Here is an 18,402-nt window from a genome sequence, read left to right on the forward strand (position 1 = left end):
AAGGGATCAGGGCTGTGGGACCGGGGGATAAGGGATTTGGGATAAGGGACTGGGGATAAAGGATCGGGGATAAGGGATCCAGGATAAGGGACTGGGGATAAAATATCGGGGGTAAGGGGTCGGGGATAGGGGATCAGGGATGAGGGACAGGGGATAAGGGATCAGGGTAAGGGATTGGGGCTGTGGGACTGGGGATAAGGGACTGAGGATAAAGGATCAGGGATAAGGGATCAGGATAAGGGACCCAGGATAAAATATCGGGGATGAGGGATTGGGGATAAGGGATTGGGACTGTGGGATTGGGGCTGTGGAACTGGGGATGAGACACCAGGGTAAGGGATTGGGGATAAGGGATTGGGGCTCAGGAACCAGGGATAAGGGATTGGTCCTGGCATTGGTCCATCCCTTGCAGGACCAGGGCTGAGGGTTTGGGGTGGTGGAACCAGGGCTGCGGAGCCACCACCACCCACCCCACCACAGGCAGACCGCAGGCTCAGTCCCCTGCCCTCTGCCCCAGGAACTCTCAGTTTGTCTGCTCGGCCTGGCCAGGTGAAGAAGCTGAGCAACACAGGTTATGGCTAAATCCTTCCCAAGGACTGTTTTCTCCTCCTCCTCGGATGCCTAGGCTTTGTGTCATTCCCAGCTCACACCAAAGACATGGGGGGTGGGTGGGACATCTTGCAGGCCAGCAGCAGGACCAGAGGAACACCCGGGCAACCCCTGTGGTAGAGATCCCATCTGTAAATCCAAGGCAGTCACCCCATTGTGCATTACAGAGGGACTGCCAGACAGAGGCATTAAGCAGGGCAGGAACTCATGAGGTGGGCTGTCAGTCCCCAGAGTCCACCCTGTGTCAATGGTTCTGGCTCAGCCCCAGTTAACACTGTGACAGATTGCACCAGGTGGGGTCAGAATCCCAGTCCTACCACAGGTGTGGTGCTCAAGTGGGCCCCAAAAGCACAGTCAGGAAGCCCCCAGTGAAGCCCATCATTGTCCCACTCTGTGAATGAATGGTCCCTTTGGATGCTGCTGACACAACACTGCTGACAAACCTGAACACTCGCAGCCAGCAGAGACTGGGCACTGGCAGCTTCAGACGTGCCTGGTTGGGGAGAGGCAGCTGAAAAACTGCAAAATGTGGGGACTACCAGGGGCCAGAAATATGCCAGAGCCAGGAAAGCAGCTAGTGAGGGGAGGGAAACATGGGAAAGCTTCTGGATGTTTTTAAAATCACATCATGCCAGGTTCAAGCATAGACTTGACAGTGACACACAAGAGAACTGCTCCTTGACACAAAAGTGGCCCAGACAGTGACTCACAATAGCCCAGTGACATTCTAAATACCTGATTTCCAGCTAACTGAGAACAACCTGAGGTCAGCCCTGTTGTGAACAAAACATTCCTTGCAAAAGTCAGCCTTTGGAGGGATGTTGCACAAGGGGTGGCACCTGGACACAGTGGAGCCAATCCTCTGGCACTGTTAGCATGCTCATGTGGCCAGGACAGTGCCAGCAGCACTCCAAGCCAGTCCTTGGCTGCCTCATGCATTTCCAAGACAGACCAAAAGCCCAAGCTGCCCACCCTCCCCATTCACCAGCTCAAGAAAGAAACTGGGGATGGCAGAGGAATGTAAACCAGGCCAGAGGACTCATTCATCCTCCCACTCCAGCTCGGTGCATTCCAGGCAGCCTCAGCACAGCGTTCTGTGTGCTGCAATCCAGCCCTGCACACGCCTGCCTCTCATCCTCTGCCAGCCCTGACTCTCCAGAGCCACCTCGAGCTCAGGCTGTAATAAATCAGGCAGCAGCCTCCATCCAAGACACGCATTCCCTGGGTTGCTGTGCTGAAAAATGAGTGCTGAGCTTTTTATGTGAACACCTGCAGCCACCAGGCAGCCCTGCTGACCCAGGGTGTGGTGTGGCCTCCCAAATCAAAGGCACTTTGCTGTTCAGACTCTGTGAAACTGTGGCCAGTTTGCTGTGCTCAGGACTGGGATTTGGCTCCCACACCTGATCCTGCAGGTTCTGAGAATCCTGGACTGGCTCAAAGTAGAGTTTGAATCCATCAGCCTCCAAATTCAGTGATGAACCATTACTCTGTTGAGCTGGTGAGAGATTGGCTGTTGTCATCTTATCACAGGGGTTCCATACTGGTGTCTCCTTATCACAAAAGTTTCATACCTTCCTGGTGTTCCTCATGGGCAGCTCCTCAGAGCACTGATTCTTTCCTCTTCACAAACTGCCCCCAATTCCCTTCTCACCCAGCCACCCCACTCTTTTATAGCACTCTTCTTCTCATTGGCCTGGTAAAGTCAGGCCTGTACCTAATCTTTGATAATTGGCCCAGCTGCAACTCCTTAGGGGTAAGATTACTTTCTACACTATCTTTATTTTCTTATATTCTATCCCCCTACAATTGGCAGCAAAATCCTCCCAGTGGAAGGAGGCTTAGAGACCTGGAATGGGTACATGCTGCAGGGATGTGCCACAGGCATCTGGAGAAATATCTCCAGCAGAAGAGGTGGGAGCAGGGAGATTTTGCCCAGGGCTTCTGTGGTAGCACCCTGGCAGATCCAGCCTGGGGCAGGAGCTCTGTCAGCCACGGGAGGAAGAGCAGCAGTGCTGCTCAGAGCCCACTGATGCACTTGGGAAAGGCAGGAGAGTGAGCAGAGCCAAGGAGAGCGAGCAGAGCCAGGACACAGGTGCAGCAGGTGGCCACACTCCAGTGACAGTGGCCAGTGCTGCAGCAGGGTCAGTGCTGGTCCCACTGCAGCTGGGCAGAGCCTGCAGGGCCAGGGGCTGGAGGTGGGGAGTGCACAGCCTGAGGCTCCCCGAGCTCCACAGAGGAGCATGGCCCCAACTGGAGCCAAGGCCAAACCCATCTGGCTCTGCTTTGCACACTGCTGAGATCTTTCTTGGGTTTATTTTCATGCAGATTCCCAGAATGCAGAGACAGGCAAGAAAGTGAGAGCTGAAAGCAAACAGGAAAAAGGCAGGTTCTCTTCATTTCTATTTTTAGCATTGTGAACAACATTAGTGTCATTATATTTAGGAAAAAAAATATTCAGAGCGTTTCCTGCCTCCGCTTTCAATACCTTCAGCTATTTCCTCGCAGATGTTTCCAGGAGCCAGGGTTCAGAGGCAGGAGGAGCAAGGCTGGTGTCTCACTCTGCAGACAAGTCCTGGGAGATGAAATTTGGCTCAAAGCAGGTGCCTGTGGTCCTGCATGGGCACAAGGAGGACGATCAGGCCATGGAGGATGGGTCCAGGTCCAAGCAGAAGCTGTGTGACAATGCAGGACCTTTGAGCTGCCTCTCTGGGTTGTAGGTCAGGGTTACAGGGGGACGCTGCAGCAGCCAAGGCTGAGGCACAACTCTGCTTCACTGCAGGGACCCTGGGCTGAGCAGAGCATCCCTGACCAAGCTGCTGGAGAAAGGACTGCTCTGCAGGAGAGGTTGCACCACGAGTCTGTGGTGAACTGTGGCAGCAGCAAAATGAGATCTCAGAGCTGGGGTTGCTCATAGAGAGTGGCTGGTGTCCCCTGGAGCCAGAGCCTGTGGCTGCATTTCTCTTCACAGAGAAAAGCAAGGCACAACTTCCCAAGGATATTTTCTGGGAATCGCAGTGAGGAACCTCAGAGAAAGAAAAAAACAATTCTTATCTCAATTGCTGCTCCTCTTGTTGTGCACAAGTGGAATTCATTGTGGAAGGTTGTTTACCTAAAGGGAATTGGTAATTGGATTCTGGTGTGAGTGTTTGGTTTTCTTGACCAATCTCTGCAAGCTGTGTCCTGTTGGTCAGGAGACAGTCACAAGATTTGATTGAGTTGAGTTCTTGTGCAGTTTCAGTTTAGATGCAGTGTAATATAGTATAGAATAATATAGTGTAATAAAGTAATTAATTAGCCTTCTGATATCAATGGAGTCAGATGCATCATTTCTCCCAGATTTGGGGTCACATTGCTTTTCCAGTAAGAGCCCCTGCGCTTGTCCCTTGTCCCCTTGTCCAGGCTGGCTTGGCCTGTCCTGCACAGCTCAGAGGATGTTCCTTTGCTCCGACAGCCCTGGGCCAGTGCCTTGCACTGGAGGACTGCAGCTTGCCAAGTGGTTGTGTTTGATCCTCCCAGGGATGCTCCAGAGCAGGATTTCTGGGTGGCAGGCCAGAAAGATGCAGGGGTGGCAGACCACAGCTCAGCAGGAGCATGGAATGGGAGGAAAACCAGGATTTGATTGCTGTCAGCTTCTGGCAGGGGAGAGAAAGGGCAGCCAAATGCTGGGGAAAGGGCTCTCCTAAGCCCAGCCACAGTGCTACATGTGGTTTGCAGCAAAATCACACACCAGCATTTCTCCATGTGGCCTAGGGAGCTCTCTGCCCCAGGACAAACACAGAGATAATGTTGGAAAGGTATCATGGACTGCATACACAGCAGTGAAATCACCTCCATACATTCTCTGCAGCCTGGGCCAGCAGGGAGGGCAGAGGAGCAGGCTGGCTGCCCCACACACACACTGCTCCCCACACTCCAATTGCTGCCTGGTGACAGCAGTTCCAGGCTACATTTTCCTTCCTGGAGCTTGGTTCATGAGAGAAGCTGCCTTGTAAGATGCTCCTCTGGGGCTGACCCCAAACTGGCTGGGGGCAGCTCCAGAGACAAGCCCAGCCATAGCCAGGCTGCCATCACCAGCCTTGGACAGCCAGGTGCAGACAGACACAGAAGTCAAACATTCCCTTTCTCTATTTCTCTCCCCAAAACCCTGCAGCAGGTGGAAACCCACCCCAAAGGTTCTTGACTTGAAAGTACAGGAGGAATGCCTTGCAATTCCCAGTCCAGCCCAGCCCATCTTCCTGGGGAACAGCAGGACAAAAATGAGAATTTAACAGCCATTCTTCCCTTTCCTGAGAAACCACCAGCTCATGGGAGACCCCCATGCCCCAGGGCACCTTTCCCCCAGCCTCATCTGCTTTCACAGGGGGATATTCCTGCCACCTTCCTATGGCCACAGGCATCATTCATGGGGACTTGCTGCAGGGCACCTTTGAATCACAGCATGGCTTCAGATGAAAGGGATCTTCAAGACCATCCAGGTCCCAATCACCTGCCATGCCAGGGACATCTTTCACCAGTCAAAGTTTCTCAGAGCCCCATCTAACCTGGCCTTGGTCTCCAGGGATGTCCCAGGTTCCTCCTCCTGATGCTCTCCTATGGTGCAGCTCCCTCAGGCACAGCCCTGGGCAGGAAGCCCCTCTCCAGTGCAGATTGACTCCACTTGGCACAGCTCAGGCAGCAGGAGGTCTGAGGACACTGTGCTCTCCAGCTGTGTCCCCATGGTCCTGCAGCTCTCCTCAGTGCCCACACCAAGCCCCTGCCTGGGCTGTGCTGGGTGCCAGCCCACCAGACCCTCCCCACATTCTGGGGGCACCATAAGCCTCTAAAAAACCAATCTGGGCTGTTGCTTTGTGGTCAGAGCACAGAAGAAGGCCAGCCAAGCAGGCTGGCTGCTTTTATTTGGGCTCAGGGCCTGGATGGGGCAGTCCCCTCCCTGTTCCTTGGGTGGATTCTCATTTGGGGGGATTCTCACTTGGGGGCCACCAGTTTGCAATCAGCAGATCACTGCTCTCCCACAGCACCAGGTCACCCAGCCCAACAGGCAGGGAGAGAGCACCCAGAGCCAAACACCTTTTACAAATCACTCTGCATAGTTCACATTCTCGGCCGGTTTATGAGCATTTTAGCTCCTCATATTGATCAGGGCTGGAGCCTAAGTAATTACATTAATCAGAAATCATTTCCCATGATTTTGAGTCATCTTTGAGCTGGTGCCCAGCTGCTCTGCTCTCCCCCCTGCTCCCTGCTCCCTGGTACATTCTTTCCAGGCGACATCGCTGCTTCCACAACTGTGCTGAGACCCAGAGGTTTGTTTGTCTCAGCTGGATCCCACACACACCCTAAAGGTTTCAGTCTCGTCTTTGTTGATTTGGCTGGGGAAGGGGACAAGAGAAGGTGGTTTATGTGAAGTTCATGCTTGGGAAATGTCTCCAGATGTCTCTGGCATCAGGAGGGGTATAGGGAAGGGCTGGGATTCCTTGGCATATAGAGGCATCACTTGCTTCAGCTTTTCCAGTCTTGCTCAGAAGATGGAGAGCAAGCCCAGCCATTGCTTTATTCCCTGGGGTGGAATTTGGAAGTGGCACTCACCTGCAAATCCTTTGGCATGGGCAGGTCCCCCTGCCATCTGGCTTGGGTGCTGACAGTCATTTGGGGTTTTCAGGTGCTGGGTGTGAAGGGTGAACTGGCAGCTCACCATTCCCCCCAGTCCAGCTTCCCAATGTGCCCAAGGTCTGTGCTGAAAGCTCCTGCAGGAGCCAGGCTCCTCCAGTGATCAAGGACACTGAGGAATGCCTATGGGAAGGTCCCAGCCATGATCAGGGGTTTCAGAGCATCCCCTGGAGATGTGCCAGCTGAAGGGAGCTGTCTTTGCCCCAGGTCTCTGTCCCCTCCCCAGCACTGCCCTGGCCCAGCAGCCTGGATCCACCAGCACCCTGAGCTGCTCCTGCTGCTGGCCAGCCCAGAGCAGCCCTGGGGGTGTGAAGGGCTGTGACATTTGGGGACAGCCACAGCCTGTGTCACCCAAAGCTCCTCCAGCACCACACACCTCAGGCACAACACCACTGCCTCATGTGTGCAGCACTTGCATCCTCAAAGCCTTCCCAGAGGCACAGAAAGCAGGGAAGGAGTACAGCCATCCCCAAACCCTCCTGAAACAGGGCTGGGAGGGAGCACAGCCATCCCCAAACCCTCCTAGAGCAGGGCTGGGAGGGAGCACAGCCATCCCAAACCCTCCTAGAGCAGGGCTGGCACAATTACAAGGTGAGTTTGGAGACACCTACCAGCATCACTGCCTGCACATCAGTGGGTGCCTCCATTTGCAGCCCCTTTGGTGCTGCAGGGGACATGGCAGCTGCGTGAGAACATGCAGCACCCTCGAGCAGGACAAGAACTGAAGGAAAAACAATGTCTATTTTAGCCTGAAACCACGAGAAAAATAGAGATGGCCAAAAAGAATGAGCAATTTGATCAGGAAACAGGAGAGAGCCATCCAGCTCCATGGAAAATACAAAGGGTCTGTCAGTAACCACACAAGGTCAGGATCTGGGGATTATATCTTGTCTGAAAGATAAAACTCATAGTGATATTTTTAAAAGACATTTATGTTTGATGATGTTTGATACTCAATAAAAAATTAACTCCCAGAGGATCACAATATTGAATATATCATGATTTTTGACACTGTTTTCCAGATAACAATGGAAAACCTCATCTGGCTGAAGTTCCCAAGCTTTGTTTTACAAAAGTCTTATTCTTTGAGTTATCTGAATGTTTAACTTAGTGGGACAATTATGAATTGCTCTCGTCTGGACTGCAGGAAAAAAAAAATCTCCCAGAAGTTTTGCCCAGGGTTTGATCTTTCTCTGTTGTCCCTTCACAACAGCTGATGCAAGGCTGTGCTGTGCTAATGAGAAGCCCCTCAGTCTGAAGGATGAGCTCTCACTATAATTTTGGCTAAGCCAAGCCTTTTCTTGGTTGTGATAGTCCATTTGCTCCTCATGGAATCACTCAGCTCCTTCCTCTTGGCAATGTCAGACTCTGAGAGCAGAACCAGCCCCAAGCCCCATTTATCAGTGCTTCTTTTTACCTAAAAACCTCTGGGAAATGGTGAAGGATGCAGTGCTCCCAGCACCAGGCGTGGTTCCTGTGTCTCCTTTGGCAGGGGCAGTGCCCTGCTGGCCTTGCCACCGTGGCTGGGAGCTGGGAGGGCTCAGCTGGTCCCACATGCAGCCAAGGCTCCTGGTGCCGTTGCCTGACCATCAGAACCTGGACAGCAGCCCTGAATTCTTTTCTCACAAGTCACTTGGCCAGGCCCCAGCTGGTAAATACTTTCAGTCCCTGCATCCCAGGCCTGGGGTGGGAGCAGTGACCTCAAGGTAAAAGAGTGCCTGGCCCATCCCTGGTCCCTCGGGGTGGCCAGTCCTCTCAGCCTGGCTCTGCTCAACAGTTCAGGTGTGAGAACCAGAGGGAATAAAAATGCCCAGACAGGGGTGGAAATAGCCATCAGCACCTCTCTCTGCTCTTGCTGTTTGAAACTGGAGCCAGATTCATTCTGGGTAGGAAACAATTCTCCCATCTTGCCAAAAAGCAGAGATATTTCAAAATTTCCCAAAGCCATGGTATTTTCCAGAAGTCTCATGAAAAACATGAGCAGCCACCCCAAAGTGTCCAACAGCCAAAGGAGACCTGAGGCATCTCCATTTCAGCTCAGGGCTCTTGGTTTTCCCAAGCTGGGTGTCTGTCCAGCTTTCCAGCAGTGCTGTGCCCCCTCCATGGGCAGCCCTGCTCCTCTGCAGAGGGGATTTGGGCCAGGAGTGCCCAGGAGCAAAGGGAATGTTCTCCCCACCAAGCCATGGAGCTGGGCAGGAGCAAAGGGAATGTTCTCCCCACCAAGCCATGGAGCTGGGCTCACCCACATTTTCACAGCCAGGACCCAGAACAGCCTCACAGAGCTGGACAGACAGACAGCCTGCCAGAAATGGATATCCAGACCCTGCTCTGACTTGCCCCAGCTCTAGGGAGGGTGCTTAACACATGATGTGTTGTAAAGAGGAGTCTCCAGCAAAGGAAAGGCATGAAGGGAGAATATGCTCCATATCCACCCCAGATGGATGCAATTTCAGCTGAGCAGGGTGTGCAAATGAAGCTTTTCTGTGTTATTCACGATGGCACGTTAGAAGAGCAAACACATGAAAAATTCAGCTCTCTAAAATGTAAATTCACTGGGGCAGTTCCTTCATTTCTATAGAAACAGCAAAGCTTGCCAGTGGCTAACTCAAAGGAGATGTATTCAGATCCCTGTATCAACTATTTTCTTGCACAACTGACCACAAAAAAAAATGAAAAAAACTTATAACCCCCCAAAAATCCTGACAATAATACCATGGAAACTGTGGAGTGAGACATATGGACTTAATTACTAGCTCTGAAATCACACGTATGGTACAGAACACTCACAGGTTATGTGCTCCAGAGGGGAAGGGCTATAACAGCATTTATAAAACAAACTGCTAATGTGCTGTTCTGCTGCAGCTTTGCACATCAAAACAGCTGCAGGGGCTGAATTCCTGTGCCAGGCCCTGCCTGCAGCCCCAGCACAGTGACCTGGGTGGGGACCTGGGACCCAGAGCTGGGAGAAGGGAAGCCAAAGCCCAAGTCACCCATGGAGAATCCTCCCTGGGAAGGCAGATCATGGGAGACTTTGTGGGTAGCTTGAAGTGTGGGCAGCTTGCCAGGCATGGGATGCTGGGTTTGGCCCCATCTGACTGCCTGACTCAGGTTTGATTCAGGCTCTCTGTCACTGCCTGGGCTCTCACAGCTTCCTGGTGATGTCAAACCATCACAGTGATGTCACCTCACAACATCTAAATCTCAGTGACATCAGGTGTGGGGGGAAGCTCCTTTCTCTACTCTTTCCTCCCCTTGCTCAGAGCTGTGGAAAGAGTAGAGAGAGGAGCTGACCCTGTAGCCAGGACACATCAGGTGACAGGGGTTCCATGTCCAGTTGGCTCCCCTGGGCAGCCCTGAGCCTCAGCCTCCCCCGGGGTGCCCTGCTGTCCCCTGAGACCTCACACAGGGGTCTGTCAGCTGCTCCAAGGGTGCCTCATTGTGGGAAATGAGAGGTTCTTATTTCTGTTACCAGCACTGCCACCTGATTTTTACCTGGGAAATGAACTCATGGCCATTAATCAGGAATCCCTAATAAACCCAAGGCTAGAATAATTAATTGTGGCAGGGCTGGATCAGTACTTTGGCTCTCCCAAGGCACTCCCAGGATGTTTGGCTGAGCTGTGGGAGGGGACCAGCTGTGGGGCAGAAAGTGGAACATGAGAGGTATCTGCAGCCTCAGGTATCAAACCCTTGGGCTTGTGAGCGCCTGTGAGTGGGTCCTGAACCACCTGCTGCCAATGAGTTCAGAGCAATGTGCCCTCCTCATGCCTCCCCTGGCACGGGCAGGGCTGCCAGACCAGCTCCCTGACCTCCAGGCATGGCCTGGGTGATGCACAGAGCTGGGGCTCCACCATGCAGAGCAGGGGCTCTGGCACTTGCATAGTGACAGCAGCCTTTGGAAAGTGTCCTGGTGTTCCCACAAGCTGCCATGACCTCGTTAACAGCCTGGCTTCAGCTAATCAAGCACAGGCACAGTGGGGATTTGGGGTGGTAATGTGAGAGCTCAGCCTGCCCTCCTCCCTGCTGGGCTGTGCCCACCCTGCTCCATGCCCTGCCTTCCAGGCTCTGGAAAACATGGAGCTGAGGCCAGGATTGCTGCTCAGGTGGCTGAGAACTTGTTTCACAAAAGCAAAACAGGGAGAAAAGGCCAGAGGGAGAGATGGGGCATCACCCTTGGTTGTGGGGTTTTGGTGTTCTGCTTGTAGCAGCCAGCAGCTCCTGTGTGTTGGCCATCACAGACCTGACACCTAGCAGCAGTTCTCATCATACCTGAATGAAACAGGGACTCTGAGCACAGCCACCAGGATCATCCCCTGGCCAGCACAGGAGCAGCACTCCTGGCCCCAGAACATCCTGCAGGAGCCAGGGAGAGCTGCAGGACATCCTGCATCCTTTGAGCTCTGGGCTCACAAATTGTCCTTTCATATTTTGTGGTAAAGTCTGGGGAATGGGAATATGGGGAAGTGGCTCTGTCTAGTGTAGGTCTTGAGGTGCTAAGGTTTGTCTTTCCTAAGAGCCAGCCTCACATCTTCAGTCACAGGGGACAAGAGAAAAGCTTGCACAGGGCAGACTGAGAAAGCATTGGGAGGCAATGGCTGAGCACCTGCTTTTCATCCCCAAACTTGGATTTCTAACTCTCACAATTAGGATTATCATAATACTTCAGGGGCTGAATTTGCATTTACAGGGCTTGAAATCATCAGGGTCAGACTGCAGCCTTCTCTGCATCAGGTACCCAAGACAATGCAACACGATGTGCATCCAACCACCCCACCCCACAGCCTCCCCAGGTGGCCACAGTCCCTCTCAGGGTGGGGATGATGTGGCAGCATCACCACAGCAAATCCATTTCCAGCTCCTTTGGGTGACCCCTCTTCCACAGCCTGCCATGCACTGGGTGCAGCATTAAATACAGGGGTGGATGCCCTGTTGCTGCCTGGTCACAGCACTGTCCCACAGCAGCAGCAGGGACAGCCCTGCCAACCCCTTCAAATCCCAGGAGGAAAGTGCCAGCTCTGCCTGGGCAGACGTGCCAGTGGGACAGGGCATGAAGCTTCCCTGCCAGGCTAGGGGAAGGGAGCTGGATCACCCCATCAGCCTGGTTCCCCAGCCTGCTCCCCAGGGACAGCACAGCATCCCTTCCCTTCACTCCTTGTCCCTGTGCGCAGCATATTCTCACCTTGAGAAGAGTGGAAATGGCAGCTGGAATGTGGGCTGGAAAAAAAATGAAAGGAAAAAAAAGAAAATCTTGAGGCCTGTCCAAACCTACTCATGTTTATATTGGAGCCTGTGAGTGACATCAGAGCAGGGAGAGTATAAACACCAGCAGGACCTACTCTGGGCTTTAAAACCTGCGAACACTGCCTCCAAACTGCCTGGGGGGTGATGTGCTGAAGTGGCACAGGGAGAGAAGCATGAGCCTCCAGCTGGAGAAGCAGCTCCTCTTCCTCTCCCTGCTCTGCATTCTCTCCAAGGTAAGGCAGAGGGGCACCGGGGCAGCTTTAGCCGAGGAGCCCCCGGCTCTGGCAGCGTGGGCTGCAGGAGGCACTGGGGTGTCACCACCACCGAGCCCGGCAGCCGGGCTGTGCTGATGCAGGGGGCAGAGCTGTGCTCGGAGAGGAGTTTGGGATGAAGCAGCCTGGTCCGAGCGTTCCTGGGCCCGAGGCTCGCTGCGAATCCCCGGAGCGCACAGCCTCCAGGCTCCTCCAGGCTCCTCCAGGCTCCTCCATCCCCGCCCAGGCTCCCGAGGCGGGGGCCAAGCCACGAGCACCAGCCCTGGCATTACTCAGCTCTCCCCACTTCTCAGAATGCTCACGCCAAGCCAGTGCCTCCAATGGGATTTGGGTTGTTGTAGAGGTTTTATTAATTTTTTTTTCTCTTGGACTCTGTGTGAAAATATTTGCCTGTGCAGAGAACAGGAATGTTGAAAAATTTGGGACATCTCAGCTCCAAGCTCTAATTGCTGCCTGAATCCCGAGGCATGGATGTTGTGGCCATATCGTGCCTATTTGACTCTTTTCCCAGAGTTCAGACCTCTGACAGAAGCCACATTGTCACCTAAAGATAAGTAAATTACAAGGAGCAGGGAGAAATGGATTTATGGCTTGGCTAATCTTCCTAAAACATTGATTTGTAATAACAACCTCCTGAAAGATGAAAAATGCCCTTGGCTGCCTGGGTAAGCTGTAACAGAGCAGTGATTCCTGCCCCAGGTGCTCACGAGAATCACCTGGAGCATCGTGCTGCCAGCCCAAACCTGGCCACCACAGCCAGTCCCTCGGTCCCTGCCACATTAATAATGCTGCTCACTGGCAGAACTAGGACAAGACCCAGATCACCCCATCCCAATCCATATTTTAACTCCAGTTATTGGCACTGACACTCCTACAGCCCCACGAAAAGCATCTGAACAGCTGCAAATGGGGAGCAGATAGAGCAGCAGGAGCCACCCTCTCTGTCTGACTTACCATGTCAGACCTGGTGCCACTGGGAGAAAGAAAAAGAAAAATGGCATCTAAAACCTACATGGTCTGTCTGAACCCATCTCTCTCCTGGCAGACTCTGCAGTCACACCAGTACCTGGACCAGGGCAGGGATGAATGTTTTGGTTGCAGGTTTGCTGTGCTGCCCTGCATCCAGCAGCACGTGCATGGTGCTGAGCAGCAGGGCTGCCAGGGGGCTCCCAGCACTGTCAGGGCAGCACTGGTGAAGGATTCACTTCCAAACTGCAGAGCCAGCTCTTGTGGCTTCAGGCTCTATATGCAATAGCTCTGTCACGTGTGACATGATGGGAGCTCAGGAGCTGCCCAAAGAGCTGTTGGGGCCAGGGTGGTTGTGCAAGCAGGATGGGCCAAGGGTATAAAATCCACCTGCCCAGGTGAACTCCTGTGGGCACCTCCCTGGCAGACAATTGGCTGAGCAGGCAAAGGACTGCAGCGCACAGCCCTGCCAAAGTGATTACTCAGTCTAGGCATGAGGGAAAACAGCTCCCAGTCCTTGAAACGTGCCTTTCTCTGGGCTCCTTGCCCAGTGGGCCAGGCCAGGTGAGGATGCTGCAGCCAGGGACAAGCAGAGGATGCAGCTGAACCAGTGAGGAATGCAGTGAGCTCTTCCTGGCTTCAGATCCCCACTGCTGATGCAATGTCCTGTTTCTTGGCATGAATGAGAGCTCTTGAGACTGTAAGGAGTGAGGTGCTGTGCACTCCTCACGTGAATTCAGTCCCTGCAAAGCCACCTCTCCTGGGCTGGGCACAGCCTGCTGCCTTGGGAGCAGGCATGGGGGTGGGCTGCTTTACCTCCCTCCCTTCCTCTCTCCCACTGGGCTGTTTGGGGCTGCTGACCTCACTAAATAACCACCACTGTCTGGGATGTTCACCTTGTAGCTGCATTCTCCTGTGTGTTCAGAGCAGTGGCACATTAAAGCTCCCATCTTTCAGAGTGCTGAGCTTCTGAGCATCCTTGATTCTCCATGGTTTTCCATAGGTGCCCTTCAAAGGGGACAGTAGGATGCTTTGAGATATTCCCATGGATTTGGAGCTTCCCTCCACCAAAAATCTGCCCCCATGGTTGAGACAAAGTTACCTGGCTGTCCCAGTGACAAAGCAGCTGCTAGCCCAAAACCTCCTGTATGGATTGAGCTTTGCCTCCACAGGTTTGTGCCCAGCTGTGCCGGAGGCCGTGCTACTGTCCCTGGGTGCCACCCCGCTGTCCCCGCGGCTCCCCCCTGGTCCTGGATGGGTGTGGCTGCTGCAAGGTCTGTGCCCGGCGCCTGGGAGAGCCCTGCGACTTCCTGCACGTCTGTGACCAGAGCCAGGGCCTCGTCTGTGACTACAGCTCAGCACCTGCGGGGACGGGAGGCACCTGCAACTGTGAGCACAGGGGTGCCCCCTTTCCCCAGGGGTACCCCCAGAGTCCAGCCCAGCACACAGCCCCCCTCCAGCCAGGGCCTCACATGGCTACAGGCATCCCACAGCACCACCAGGGGAGTGGGTGAGGCTGGGAGAGCAGCTTTCCTGAGGATGGCTCATGCAGCTTGGCCGTGGGGCTGTGCCCCATCTCCTGCCGGCTCTTGTGCTGCTTTCTGGCTGAGAATTCAGGGTGGTTTCAGTGAAAATGGACAGCGGGGTCCCAGGGATGCCAAGGCTGGAGCCTGGGGGTCCTGCAGAGAAATCTCAGAGAAGTTTTCCCAGCCTGGAAATCCTGAAGGCAGGGTCAGAGCCAAAGGGCAGGGGGCTCTCACAGCTTGTGAGCTGTTGCTTTGAAAAAACAGAGAGATGAGGAGAAAAGACAGGGAAGGGGAGGAGACTGAGTGATGAACTTGCTGCTGCACACCCATGTCTGCCCTGCACACCACTCGGTCAATTCTGTGGTCTCCACCTCAATCCCTTTGTCCAGCCCCACAGTTACCCCCAGCACTGCCCCTGCCATCCCCATCTCTCTGTCTCTCTGTCCCTCACGGGCTCCCCGGCTGTCTCTTGCAGTTGAGGACGATGAGGAGGGCTGCGAGGTGAACGGCCGGCTCTACCGAGACGGGGAGGTTTTCCAGCCCAGCTGCAAAATCCAGTGCCACTGCCTGGACGGGGGCTTCACCTGCATCCCGCTGTGCCAGGAGGATGTGAGGCTGCCCAGCCCCGACTGCCCCTTCCCTCGGCGCGTGGAGATCCCAGGGAAGTGCTGCCCTGAGTGGGTCTGTGAAGGTGCCCAGGAGCAGCCCCTGCCCCAGGATGCCAGGGCAGGTGAGATGCAGGGCAGCTCCAGGGAGGGGATGTCTGACTGTGTTCACAGGGGTTTTTGGTTGAGGGAAGAGATGAGGATCTGACTCCATGTTTCAGAAGGCTTGATTTATTATTTTATGATATATATTACATTAAAACTATACTAAAAGAATAGAAGAAAGGATTTCATCAGAAGGCTAGCTAATAATAAAATAGCAAAGAATGATAACAAAAGTTTGTGGCTCGGCTCTCTGTCTGAGCTAGCTGACTGTGATTGGCCATTAATTACAAACATCTAACATGGGCCAATCACACCCACGCGAATCTCTGGGGATGGTCCCGTCACCCCAGGCTGTGAAACGCCAGCAGGGGACACCTCCCAGGTCTCTCTGCCACGCAGGGCTTTGCCTGCAGCACCACAGCGTGCACATCACCTGCCTCCAACCCCCCTTTCCCCCGTGTCGTGTCTTGCAGCCCCCGGGGCGGTGTCCCCGCTGCTGCGGTACCCCTGCCCGCCGTGGGGCACGGAGTGGAGCGCCTGCTCGGCCACCTGCGGGCTGGGCTTTGCCAGCCGCGTGTCCAACCAGAACCGCCTGTGCCGGCTGGAGACCCAGCGGCGGCTCTGCTCGGCCGGACCCTGCCCGGCCCTGCCCGCAGCGCTGCCGGCGGTGAGTGAGGCTGGGGGAGCTGCTGCTCCGGGGGGAACACGGGTGATGACAAAGGGAAGGGCCAGCAGCGCTTCTTACCTGTGGGCCCCCATCAGCCCTCCTCAGCCACGAGCTGAGCGTGTCTCAGGACACACGAACCATCTCCTGAAACAGCCGATGGAGGTGCTGACCCCAATGTTGGGGTCTCTGGATATCTGTGTATCCCATGCAGGTGAGCTTGGCCTGCCCCTATGGCCACAGATGGATTTGCAGCTCCTGCCTGGCTCACTGGGCACACCCAGGAGGTGCTTCTGCCACCCTTTTTTAGCCTGGCACATCCCCAGTGTGGACACAGTGCTAATCTGCCTTTCTGGTGTGCAGGTGGCACTTTCTGCCCAATTCTTTCCCCCTGCACTGCCATGCTACATGCAGGGGACACACCACCAGCCCTCTCCATCTCCCCACTGATCTCCATTCTGCCTTTCCAGAGGGCAAGAGGAGGTCGTTTGTAGCTGTGCCCACCCCGGATTCACCCTGGAGCCAACGCCTCATCCTGGCAAAGAGTCTGGCACAAACCCATGGCACTGTGGTTATGGTGAAGATGGAGGGTGTTTCCACCGGGAAAACAGAGAAGAAATGATGGACTTGGGCTGCAAAGGAGGCTGGAAACAGAGAACAAGATCCCTGTGTCACCCTTCACCTGCCTCCTCTGCACACCCCGCTGCCCCAGGCAGGGGTACTGGGCAGCATTCCGAGTTCCTTAGGCTGAATGAAATGGGGAAATCCTGCTCCAAGCATAAACCCACCCAAGAAACCAGGAATTGGTCCTTTCCTGGACCAGTGGGGCTTCTGAAGAGATGATGCTGCTTCTCTGCCACATCATGCAGCTCTGCTTTGCAGGGACTTCAGGAAAGACCATCTCCAGCACCTGGAAGCCAAAACCCCTGGAGGGAACCCTCATGCCCTGGCCCCCCAGGGGGGGAGGGAGCAGCTCATCAAGCTCCCTGTGACCCCACAAGTCACTGCCACACCAGGCTGAGCTGCTCAGCCACGCAGGAGCTCAGCCAGCCCATGGTACCCACCCTGCTTTCCCGGGCATGGGCAGGGTTCTCCTGATGGCAGCTCTAACTCACCTTCCCCTCATCCCTCCAGAATAAACACGAGCCTTCCCGCTCTGCCTGGCCCCCTCCTCTGGTGGTTTGGCAGGGCTTCGGCAAGCCAGGAGCTCAGACAGCAGCAGACAGACCCGCCCGCCATCCAAGCACATTCCCCGCGAGCCGGGGCCGAGGGAGAAGAGGGAAAAGGGAAAACAAATCGCAAAGATGAGTCGGGGCCGTCTCCTGACGGGCTGGAGCTGCTCCAGCCATGCAGGAGTCGGCACAGGAGAACTGCTCGGCTGCTCTGGCTGTACTTTGTCCCAGTAAAAAGTGCTTCTGGGTGATGGAAAGTGAAACCCAAATGCCCTCTAACGGCCTCGCACAGATGTGCAGAGGGAACGCGCAGCTGGAAGGAGCCGCGGTTTGGGTGACGTGTCCAGGTGAGAGATGGACTTCTTAGATGGCTATTTCTGGAACTAAAAATAAAGATGTGCTCATCCAGGAGTGGAGCTTGTCTGTGCAGGGCGAGCCCAGCCTGGCTGCTCAGGGCCAGCTCGGTGGGTGCAGGAAAGTCCTGGCACAGGGTGGGGCAGCTTGGAGGCACCTCAGTTCAGGCTGCTTAGAGTAAGAGAAGGAAAAAGAAAAAAAATTGTGAATCAAAGCACTGAACACATTATTACAATTTATTACATCCTGGGTTAAATCCTTCACTCTTACCCAGCCATAAGCTCTGCTGATGGCACAGCCCTGACCATAGCAGTGCCCGAATCTCCAGTGTTGGGATGTGCAGGAGAGCAGGGCAGGGCAGGGCACTGCTGCTTTGTCTGCAGCTCCCAAAAATCAATGCCCAAACTCCCCTGTAGGTCATCCCTCCTGCTGCCAGGCCCACACTCCCTCATTCCCCTGGGCTGGGATTTCCCCAGCATGGTGCAAGCACCATCAGCAGCTCACTGTGCTCCTGACCAGGGCAGATCTGGGGCTGAAGGGACCACAGGCTGAATGGCAGGGGGAGCTCCTCTCTCCAGCCCAAGGAAAAGCCTCCCCTGCAGCAGCAGAAATGCAGCAGGCCCAAGGCAGCTCATTCATTCCCTCAGGCCCTGCAAGAACTGAAAAGAGAATGAAAGTCAAGGATGCGGCTCAGCCACCTCATGGGGGTAAAAATAAAAGAGAAAGAAAAAAAGAAACCTCACTGCTCTTGCAGTAACACATTGCCTACAAAGAGAATTATTTACTGCAATCATCTGGTGCTCAGCCTGAATACAAATAATTAATTCTGTTTGATATGGGGCATATGGTGAACCTCCAGCAGGCAGCAAATTGCAGAACAAACAGCTTGGGTTGGCTTTTTCAGTTCTCTGGTGGCCATGCCAAACAAGTGGTGACCCAAAGCTCATGTAGACTTCAAAACTACCACATTCCTTGACTGACATGGATAAAACATGTTGTGGGTACTGAAAATCCTGGTTTTAAGCCAGTTCTTGTTCAAGCATGTTGGGACTCGGCCACCAAGGCTGGGTGACATTCCAGGGCTGTCACACACTCCCAGATCCTGCCTGGCCACCTCTGGGTGATGGTATCAGAAGGTCACTTTTTAGGCAGCAACCTGCAATTCTCATCTCAAACAAATGACTCAACACACCTCTGCTATAATTATCTCTTTCCCCCCCC

General features: G+C 54.3%; 1 protein-coding gene across 1 annotated transcript; it reads left to right on the plus strand.

The window, feature by feature from the left end:
* The first annotated feature begins 11,640 nt into the window (after positions 1-11,640).
* Positions 11,641-17,222, plus strand: CCN5 (cellular communication network factor 5). The gene is made up of 5 exons (XM_031058027.1): positions 11,641-11,750; positions 13,928-14,144; positions 14,757-15,011; positions 15,465-15,658; positions 16,126-17,222. Exons 1-5 carry the CDS (start codon positions 11,691-11,693, stop codon positions 16,147-16,149), a joined length of 750 nt encoding a protein of 249 aa, XP_030913887.1. The 5' UTR covers positions 11,641-11,690; the 3' UTR covers positions 16,150-17,222.
* The last annotated feature ends 1,180 nt before the right edge of the window (positions 17,223-18,402 follow it).

The sequence above is a fragment of the Geospiza fortis genome, unplaced genomic scaffold (assembly GCF_000277835.1).
Source record: "Geospiza fortis unplaced genomic scaffold, GeoFor_1.0 scaffold188, whole genome shotgun sequence".
NCBI lineage: Eukaryota > Metazoa > Chordata > Aves > Passeriformes > Thraupidae > Geospiza > Geospiza fortis.

Coding starts and splice junctions, on each gene's coding strand:
- CCN5 (XM_031058027.1), top strand. CDS start 11,691: ATGAGCCTCCAGCTGGAGAAGCAGCTCCTCTTCCTCTCCCTGCTCTGC. Junction 11,751..13,927: donor TGCTCTGCATTCTCTCCAAG/GTAAGGCAGAGG, acceptor TTGCCTCCACAG/GTTTGTGCCCAGCTGTGCCG. Junction 15,012..15,464: donor GCCCCAGGATGCCAGGGCAG/GTGAGATGCAGG, acceptor CGTGTCTTGCAG/CCCCCGGGGCGGTGTCCCCG.